Source organism: Fulmarus glacialis, unplaced genomic scaffold (assembly GCF_000690835.1).
Source record: "Fulmarus glacialis isolate BGI_N327 unplaced genomic scaffold, ASM69083v1 scaffold21958, whole genome shotgun sequence".
Classification (NCBI taxonomy): Eukaryota; Metazoa; Chordata; class Aves; order Procellariiformes; family Procellariidae; genus Fulmarus; species Fulmarus glacialis.
The window spans coordinates 15,127-25,690 of NW_009226625.1; the positions used below are offsets into that span (position 1 = coordinate 15,127).

The following is a 10,564-nucleotide window of genomic DNA, read 5'->3' on the forward strand; positions in this document are numbered from 1 at the left end:
GTAGGGCTGAGTTAGCCTACAAATGCTATTTCTCCCTGTTTTGAGAAATCTCACCAAATGGTCTTATATCTATACTAAGCAATAAAGGAGGAAAGCTGTTCCTGAAAAAATACACCACCTAGTTTATCCTGCAGCTATCATCCATTCTTGCTGTCCGACAAATCTTTGAAGGGCAGCCCCAAACATGCTGGCAGAATCTAGTAGTGCCAAAGCAACAGCCTGTGGCAAGTTGTACTCAGAGGTTGCCAAAGTATCCATTGTAACCAGAGGATTATGTCTGGCAGTAGTCTGAAATAATTCTGAATGCCAACAGTCTTCAGTTCTAGAGGGACCTGAATACGGTTGGACTGCCACCAGGTGAGTCACTGGTATGCAGGGCTCACGCAGTTTCCCTTGTCCAGAGGCAGGAAGGTTAGATACCTGCTGGCATCAGTAAATGGTTTCTGGGCTCCATCCATTCACTGCAGTTCAGAATAATTATTTCTCAACTATGTCAGTAATCCAAATCCATCAACAACGACCATACAATCAACTAAGCCATGAAAGCCAAGTGAAGCTAGAGACATATTTTTCTGTTAAACCAATGACATTTTCATAGCTCAATCCAAGTTCTCAGTGGACAGATAATGTGGAACATCTTCGTGTAGAACAACTAGAAAGAGCAGAAGTCCCATCTGGAAGGTGCAGGACAATTGGGACGGATCAGTAGAACTACTAGTGCATAGAAGGGAGGAAGAAAAATTGACATCCAGGCCCTCATGATCCTGTGGAGGTAAAGAAGCAGGTTCTTATTAGCTAGGAAACAAAATTCAGAAAGCTCAAGAAGCAAGCTTTTCATGTGCTAATGATGCTGGCAAGCCCTGAAAGGAAATGTCTCAGGTCAGACTTTGCAAGGAAAGCATTAAAGGTAAGTATTAACATTGGTGACTACTTAAAAAGAAGAGAAATAGACTTTTAACTGCTCCAAACAAATCATACTTGCTGTGCAACTAAGATAAGTGGATGGGTGAACAAACATCGGCTGTACCGTAGGTTGAGTATATCTCCATGGAAACTCAGTCATGTTCTGAACTCAAATTGTGTTCTGCATGATGATTCAAAATTCAAAGCAGTGGGATAGATTTTTCCCATGTGTAACGTGTATGTGCCAAGTCCCACTACAGAATGGAGGTCTGACCACCCATAAAATTTAGGATTTCCCTGGGACGATTTTGGGGAAAACAAACAAAAAAGGGAAGCAAGAACAGGTAGGAGGAGATCTGGGGGAATATTTGGCTAATCATATAGCCCCTTTACTTCTAGTCTTGGACAACTTAGGCAAAATTTTTAAGGATGTTGTAGCTCCTGTTGGAGCAGTGGTTTTGCTGAACTCCAGGTAGGTGGAATATTAATACAAGTGCAAGTGGAAGCTATTCACCATTTTTAGCAAGCTGGAAGAGAAAGAGGCTTGATAGAAAGAATCAGAGACTAGAACAAGTTGAGTGTCATATTTTAAAAATAACAGTTTAAAAAACAGTGCAACTCAAGCCAGCCTGCTGAGGTTAAGAAATTAGTTCTGAATCCTTTAGGCCTGTGTCAAATGCCTAATTAGACTTAAAGAACAAATGAACTTGGCATTTGTTCATCCCAATACTAATGGGATGGCGCACATTCCAACCTGTGCTCTCCTCCCAGTGTGCAGCTGCCAGCCCCTACTTGTGAGAAGCAGAGGTGGAAAAGTGGAGGTGTTATAAGCTACATCATCAGAAATTACACATGGTTTGGGTTGTATGAGAGGAGCTTCACATACAGAGAATCCTCAGGCAAATCACAACCCTTAGTTTGGCACCCTCTCAAAGGCTAAATCAATTCCTTAATTTTAAGAACCCTTTCTTTATCAGATCTTTTGTGCTGTGACTCCTGCATGGAAGTAAATGCACTTTCCTGTATACTGGGTTGTCTGAAATCCATCAGAGTAAATGGCTTTGATGGGATTTATTGCTCGAGCTGTACAGGGTGACATGCATCCCATCTGCTGAGCTTTATGTTCAGATGCCCTAAACTCTCAAACAGAAACACACACCACCCATGCTGCACACACATAGGCATGTGCAGCTATGATGCTAAATTTCAGGGGGAGAACAGGCACAATCCCATCAGATAATTTGAGCTGGCCCATCAGAGAAGTACAATGTGCCCTTTTGTTATATCTCTTCAATTTCATGAGCCTGAGCTCTTCTCTGATTGAGGGATTCAGTTTTATGTTTTTATAACCAGTGAGAAAACATCCTTACTTTATAAAAGGAAATGTATCACTTGTTCTCAAAAGTATCAGATTGATGGCTCATGTCAAAGGTTTTATAAGCAGGAAAAAGGCTACTATCTTCTGTAAACCGTTCCACCTGGATACCTCTGCTGCAGGCTCTGAAAGGAAGCAGGTAGGTCGAGTCCTACTGAAACATCAAGCTTAGCTTCTCTGTAGAGCATGCAAGAAGGGCAGGTGCTAGCAAAGAGGTCTGCGTGCAAGGTCGTAACTTAGGACCTGCAGACTGATTTGAAACAGAATGTAACCTAACAGTGCCCAGTTTCTGCTGATACTGTGCTCAAAATCAAAGGGTGAGACCTTCCATATTTTCTTACCAAGGCCAGCTTAGAAGTTTCCCCGTGCTCAAAAATTAGGAGAGTGGGATCACATGCAGGCTCTAATTAAAGATTTTAAATCCTTTGAAAAATGGTTAGAACAGCTTTGATGCTGAGAGGCTCCTTGTGCAGTGGCATGCTTGGAGCCCGGACTGAGCACTCTGTGGGGGAAGGGACCAGAGCATTAAATAAAGCTACTTGTTGTCTGCCTGTAAAATTGGCCTCTAAAGGGAGTGCCACAGAGCACCATCCATTACCAAGTGACAGAGAGTAATTTTCAGCTACTCTGGACAATACCGTAATTAAACTCTGTGTGTTCCTGTTCAATATGGTTGGTTGTGGGTTATTCAGCTTAATATTTACAAAAAGGATAGCTCTCTCCCGTGCCACCTTAACCCTGGGCTGTTTTTCTCTTTCCTTCCAGATGCTGGAGAGCTCTTCAGTCCTTTTGTTCATTGTCTTCGTCCTGCTTTTCATTTTACTGCTCTTTGTGGTGCTCATCAGGAAAAACGGCACTGCTGCCCTTATCTGGAATGAAATAATCCGGGAGAAAATAACCAATTTCATCATGAACCAGAGCAAAGAACAGAGGATTTTAAATTTTGTGCTGCAGAATGCAGTCCGAGGAGACCCCTGTAGTGTGCTGGACACTATAGATAAGTACTGCTCCCAGAAAGAGTGGGCCATGAATGTGGGCGATGAGAAAGGTAATTGCAGCAGGGATCAGCACTTGAAAAGTCCTTCAAGACTGGCATAGTACAGGACATCTTACTGTATTCGCATGGTAACTTCCATCTGCTGCAAAAATAAAAAAATTCATAACAGCCTTGTGGTCAGCAGAGTAGTTCTGTAAACAGTAATGTATGCTTGTGCAGATGTCTTTGAGGAGGGGTATCCAGTGAGTAATCCAGGAAGTCATAGGACCAAATCTGCATTTGTATGTTGTGTACGTTGCAAGTGTGTAAGCAGAGAGTGACAATTTATGGGAAAAATGTAGGGTTGCATTATACCTCAGTTCCTAGACAGGGTGGCCTTACGGCATAATTCATTAAGTACCTTCAGATCCTTAACCGAAAGATAGTAAATTGAAAACAGAGGTATTTTGAACTATATGAATTTTGTATATGCAAGCATAAGTTGTAAGTTACTGTTGAGGGGAGAAATCCTACCCATGTAATACACAAAAGCAGCTATCAGAAATTGTTGCTACTTAGCAAGTAAATCATCTTGTTCTTGCCTTCTAAAGGAACATATGTGGACAAAACATTTTTTTTTTAGCTGCAGGAAAGTGACAGTCTTTTCAAAAAACTGTAATGGCAAAATGTTAACATGTTCCCTTATGAATTAGACACAAAAGTACCTCTTGCTGGGAAATTGCAGGGGAAATTTGCTTAGTCTGGGATTAATATAGCTAATGAAATACAAATGTAAGCATTGCAATAAAAATGCTTCTCTGTCATGGGTACATTTTGTGAAACTAGCTCCTCTGCATGCCATTCTTAGGGCAACAGAACAGTAGCTGGCGGCTGAGTAGGAATTCTTAAAGCTCTAAACTTTGATCATTTGGGATTATATTTTTTAAAAATTTCACTAGTTTTGCTCTGACAAGATGACCGTTCCTCAGATAAAAGCCATCAAAGTCAATGCATCTTTCAATTTGAGAGTGATCACACGATCTCAAGATGCAAGCATCTTCATCACACTATTCATAAACAAATGACACCCAGGAAAATATCACATAATGAAATGTATATGTGTATTAAAAAATTCCAAGGCTCAGAGTAAAATTCCTTCATCTAGTTTCTAGCCATACAAGTAAGAGGAGACAGTTTTCTCACAAATAAATCCTTTTCTTCTGAAGGACTGAATGCAGTACACTGTCACTTCTTTTTGGGAATATTTTTTTGTTGTTAACAATTGACTAATGTTTTCCATCCCACAAATTCATCTACTGAATAAAAAAATTTTGGAATTTTATAACTAGACTTTTCTTTTTCCCTTTAAAAACAAGTATTTAGCATGAGAAATTTTGTATCAGACTACTGCATGTAACATTTGCAACAAATATGAGCACTCAAAATTCAGGAGTTATATATTTCACAAATATGGCCAGTTTCTGCAATAAGTTCTTGCAAAAAACCACTGCATTTTCCCCTTGTAATGCTATAAATATTTGAGTTCATTCAGGCATTTCCTTACTCAGAAATGTTTATAAGTAAGATTTTTTTAGTTGAAAGTTTGCATTTTGAAACTTAGAATGTCCATGAGCAACTTGATCACAGATAAGCCAATTTACAAAGGAAATACTATATAATTTGACACCAACCCTTAATTTTTGAATGTCTTGAGCAACTGAGTACACAGACTTTGTAAGTTTCTTGTCACTAACTTGTTCTTCTATATGTGAACCAGTTTGATTTTGTCAAAAGTTAACCTATTTCCATTTTATTCAGGTTTAATTCTAGACAAGACAGTGGAAGAGGTCAATCCATCAGTTGCACTGGAGCTGGGAACATACTGCGGCTACTCAGCAGTTAGAATTGCTCGGCTACTGAAGGCAGGAGCTCACCTTCTCTCTGTGGAGTTCAACCCAGAATTTGCTGCTATAGCTAAACAGATGATTGAGTTTGCTGGAGTACAAGATAAGGTAAATATAATTTTTCTCTGGTTGGTATGAGGAAGCAATACATGGAGAGTGGGACTTTAGCCACAGAAACAACAATAATAGGTTTAAATTTGTTTTTTACTTGTCAAGAAAGTATGACACCCTAAGGGGGAACATGCAGAGTTTAACCATCAGGCTTGATAGCAGGGAAAAGCTACCAGTGTCCATACCAAGGACCGAGGTCGTCTGCTCTTTCATATATACTGTGCAAGTGAGCTAAATTTGTTAGCATCAGTCAGGGGTCCAAGTACAATGCAGACCCAACTGAGAGTCAGCCTAGAGTTTGAGGCTTGTCAATATGTGTGTCTGTGTATGACCAAAACAATCAGGGCTGCTCTCCAAAGTTCTTTGCTATGTGAGTCAGGATGAAGATTCGAAGGGGCAAGATCAGAAACAATCATATACATCCGTATCTCCTTAACTTTTTGAAAGCATTTAGATTTCATCTTCCAGTTTGGCCTCTTCACTGTTCACTGGTTAGTACAGTAGACAGGCCATTTGCTGAGAGCTGTTTTCAAAACCCATAGTGACTGTAAGAATAATACAGGCCTGGAGGGAGGCTCCAGAGTCAGTTTTTTCACTTACTACAGTCACAGGACATCAGCAAACACAGTCCTTTTCATAAAATTAGTAACGACTATTGCAAAACTGGTTAGATTTACTGCCATTATTGAACTGCAAGACTGCCCTACAGATTCCTCCTCCTGATAATCAAGAAGCCTTTCTATGATTTCCATCCGACATTTATTCATAGACATTTTGTATTCTTTTTTTTTCTTGCATCCACAGTCCTTATTAATTTAACTAGCTTCATGCCTAGTTACAGTCCCTGACTTCTACAGCAGTACAGCTGAGGACTTCACTGTTACCTCCCAAAAGCTAGACTAGAATATTGTTTTTCTCTATATAAACTAAAAGGTTCAAATTAGTGTCAAGACTGAGTGCAACAGAAAGCTGAACCATAGTCTAATTTGTTACAAAAGCTTACAAGAAGCAGTTGCATTATGTGCAATGGACTTCAGATGAGAGGTACTTACCCAAATCTAGTTGGTCACAATATATATATACCTAAATTTTGTGCAATCTGAGGTGTCTTGACTCTATGTACAGTTGGTTGAGATGTAGGTATTTCCAGTCTATAATCCATCTCAGCCCAAGGCAGACATCTACAGCAGGTCAGGGGATTCATGCCTGAGAAGTGCCTGCCTATTCAACTAGACAACTCACTTCAAAGTAGATGATAAAACTAGAGGAAATAAATCCCACCATGAGATCTTCTAATGTATTAACTTCTTGAAGAGAACCTGAAGTACTAGTGACATCTGAAATTGCATTTTCCCCATCTGATTTAATCTCTTGATCAGCTATGAGTCATAAACCAGACAGACTTCCATACTGCTTTTTTCCTCCACTCACAATGTATGGTGCTTGCTTAACAAATCAATGTGCAGCAGCTTCTTTCAGTTTAACAGTGCTTATGCCAATAAACCTGTGAGGAAGATGTAATAACCTCTGTCCTGCCTCCTCCCTCTACTGGCCATATCGATTTTACATACTGTAGCCTCCAGCTTTATTCTAAACTAACCTGTTCTCTGTATTTTTTGCTTCCCTTGGACTAAAAGATTCAACTGAGATGTAACTAAAAAAGTAATTAAAAGTACTGTTTTCAACAGGAGATTCCCATGTTTCCAGTAAAGAATCACATTATGCAACAGAAACAACAGGTCACTTTTTCTGCTATCATTAAAAAAAACCCCAAACCACCCAAACCCATATTTTAGAACATAACTGAGTTGATTTGTCAAAAAGAAAAAAGTACACTTGATCTAACTCTATGAAATAATTCAACTGAGGCAATATTGAGCTATAAACAGGATCGCTGATGTCTGGCCACAATTTAAAATGAGCTAGAGGTGTGTGCTTTTTCTTAATGGTTCACAATTCATCAGATGGATTTGCATTTCAGGTAAAACTCCTAGAAGGCCCTTCAGAGGAAATTATCCCCCAGCTGAAGAAAAAATATGAAGTGGATACTCTGGATTTTGTCTTCCTGGATCACTGGAAAGACAGATACACACCAGACACCATCCTGCTTCAGGTCAGTTTGCACAATTCCAGTCTTAAAAGTAAAGTAGCAAATGCCTTGATATTTGTGAGGCCTATATTCTTTATGAAGGACCTCATCCTCTGTAAAATGAAGAATGGCAGCCAAAATAGCAACCTTACAAGAAAAGAGGATTTGGGGGACAGGATCCAAAACTTTTGTCACGGATAACTGCTGACACTACGTAGCTCAAGACTTGGCAAATACTGTTGAACCATTTTGTTTCCTGAACAAATGGATCTGCAGTAGAAATCCCAGGAGGGATCCCTGGAGGAGTGCATGGTCTGGGTCTTACGCTCCCTAGAAGGAGTGTCTGCATGGTCACTAACTGGAACACTTGACCCAAAACCATCCTGATGCTGGGAGCAGGTGAGACTTAGGACCTGCATATCCCAACTCCACCTCTCTAATTTCCTCAGTACCCCTTTTTTTGCCTGGGTCTGTGGTGCCAGCAGAGCCTTTTGATGAAATACTATTTTGGTAGCACAGCTGGGTATCAACTTTCTGGGAGTCTTTACGCCACCTAATTAACTGGCCGCAAAGCAACCTTTGGAGTGCAGACTGCCCCTGTCAGACACTTGCTAGGGAAGTGCTGTCCAACTCCCTCTCCAGCCCCGAATGTGGAAAAACTATGCTCGTTTCTTCCTAACCTGCCTTAACCATTACTGTCAGCATTGCAAAACAAGTTGGCTGTAACAGCAGTAGGCAATGATAGGTGAGGTAACTACTAGAGGACTTCTGGATACGAAGGTATTTCCAAGTGTTAAATAACAGATTCACATCTCTATCTATCAACATAGCACATACAGATACTCTCCTAGCTTTGGAGCCGCAGGCTATCAAATTTTCTACAACTGCCTAACTATTTGTATGGAAGTGTCATTTTTCAATTATTTTTTTCACAAATAAATCCACTTTTTCTGAGGTTGCCTGTTACATTGAGAACCTGCCAACTACTTCCTGACCCCTACTTGAGGACTACAACATTATTTTCTCATCCAGGCTCTCCTGTTTTTTAATTTCAGCCCTGTCCTCCAGATAGCTGTTTGAAAAGGAAATTTGTTTGGGGTTATGAACAGCCGGTATTGAGTTTACACAGCAGTAGCTGAAGAAAATGTTCCCTCCCTACAGTTATTTTGTACCTAGAGAATGTTTTCTTTTAAACTGGCTGTGTAAGGATGACTGAGCTCTTTCCACTGCGAAGAGCTAGCACATCCTTATCAGAGCTTAACCTTCACAACACAGACAAAACAAACAGGTAGTTCCATCATAGTGGTCAGTTTGATGCAACTGTCACACCAAGCTGCTTTGCTTAAAAAAAAAAAAAAGTATGAAATTAAGAGGAAAAGATGAAGAAAAGATCCCCACATTTTCTCAGATGTTACAAACCTTCTAAAATGCAATTTTGGCATGTATTGCAATATGAATAGTGAATATGAAATATGAATAGGAAATATTCAGATGAAATACATATTTGAAAGTGGCACAGATAGCATTCCTTTTCATGTACTTCTAGAAAAGCCTGACACAAAAACCATCTGAAATCCTGATGACCAGTGGAAAATACAGCATGTTGTCACTCTGTAGGCTTCTATAAGCTGTGCAACAGACCAGACAGTATTTGCCATGTCTCTAAAATTGCTTCTACTGTGCTGACTGGTATTCAGTCACCAGAGGCAAGAGCAGTAAGCTAAACAGCCTCCGCAGCACACTCATCCACAGGATTTCTCTAATATGCTGGGAGTGACAAAAACCACCCCATGTTTTGGCTACAACTGCTGCCTGTAAACACAGGATAACAACCAGCCTGATTAACTACAGACTCTTTTAAAACAGCTGGTAAGCTCAGATAAGCAACTTCTACTAGACAAAAATACCAGTAAAAATTAGGTTTGTAGGTTTACTGAGGATAAACATTGCACTTGAAGTGAATATTGCAAGTTAATTATGCCTTGTGGAAATTTGTCAGAGTGGTCTTCATTGTGCACAAACGCTGCTTCATGCCCAGCTCCTGAACAAAGTGGCAGAAAATTGTACAAGATGAAAGGAAAACAAGCGCAGAAAATCTCTTTTATTCATTTAGTGGTTTTGGAGTTTGACGAAGACTGGCCAAAGCAGACTGGTACATGACAGTCTCTCAGGTGACCTTAAGAGCTACTACAACATTTTAATGTAGTATTAAAAACATTAGGCATGAGAGCCAAAACAAAACCATTTTACTGATCATGTAGGCATAGTTGGAAACAATCTGAGCAGTAAACTGAGTGGCAAACCGCATGCCTCCACTGCACTTGATTTGCTATTTCAGAACCTGAATGACCCAACATGTTATCAGCATCTCTAATGTTCTACCGATTGTGTTAACAGAAAAAGTCAGCATATTAAACGTGACCACAAAGGACCAGAGAGATACTCGGCTTCTCCCATGTCTTTTCTTCCCTTCAAACCTGTAGTACAATGGGGTTTTGGATGCAGGCACTTGAGTATGACATGGTTAACACGAAAGCACATTATATTCAAGCCAATATCTGCTTAACAGCCACCATGAAGCAATTTCTCTTCTTTCCAGGAATGCAACTTGCTGAGGAAGGGCTCAGTTCTTCTGGCTGACAATATCATCGTCCCAGGAGCTCCAGAATTCGTTAACTATATCCGTAACAACCCCCGTTTCCAATGCACTAACTACCCATCTCATCTGGAATATATGAAGGTGGAGGATGCTATGGAAAAGGCTGTGTTTTTGGGATAAAGAGAACCATTAATACTCAACCTTTGTTTCAAATGACGTAAATGCAGCTGCACAGGTTAACTTGTCCATGCTTTAAATTTTGGGGTTTTTGTATTTTAGAGTCTGTAATTAAAGCAAGCGCTAGTGGAGATCATTTTAGACCTGGTGGAAACCAAGATCGGGAGTAAGTAGGGTAACTGCTCAAAGGTTTGTTCCATTGTTTCACGTAATTCAGCAATCCCGAAGTGATGCACATTGCCTTGACCAACACAGTCTGTTATTTTCAGCTCAAACCCGAACAACCACAGTTTGGGCTTGGGGGGAATGGAGAAAGTCACTGCAACTTCTGAAGACTTTTGTCCCCAAGCTAAACTGATTAATCGTTATCAAGAGTGGAAAAAAGCATGCATGTTGCAGGAAAAGACCATTTCAGGAGCCCCGATTTTGC

At 40.2% G+C, this 10,564-nt stretch overlaps 1 protein-coding gene across 1 annotated transcript in view; it reads left to right on the forward strand.

The window, feature by feature from the left end:
- The window catches only part of COMT (catechol-O-methyltransferase), a 17,744-nt gene extending 7,552 nt beyond the window's left edge, over positions 1–10,192 (forward strand). Inside the window, exons 2-5 of the mRNA XM_009582869.1 lie at positions 3,044–3,326; positions 5,073–5,266; positions 7,251–7,382; positions 9,958–10,192. Coding sequence (XP_009581164.1) covers positions 3,044–3,326; positions 5,073–5,266; positions 7,251–7,382; positions 9,958–10,137 — 789 coding nt within the window. The 3' untranslated portion in view covers positions 10,138–10,192. The remainder of the gene's footprint in view (positions 1–3,043; positions 3,327–5,072; positions 5,267–7,250; positions 7,383–9,957) is intronic.
- Positions 10,193–10,564: the final 372 nt, after the last annotated feature.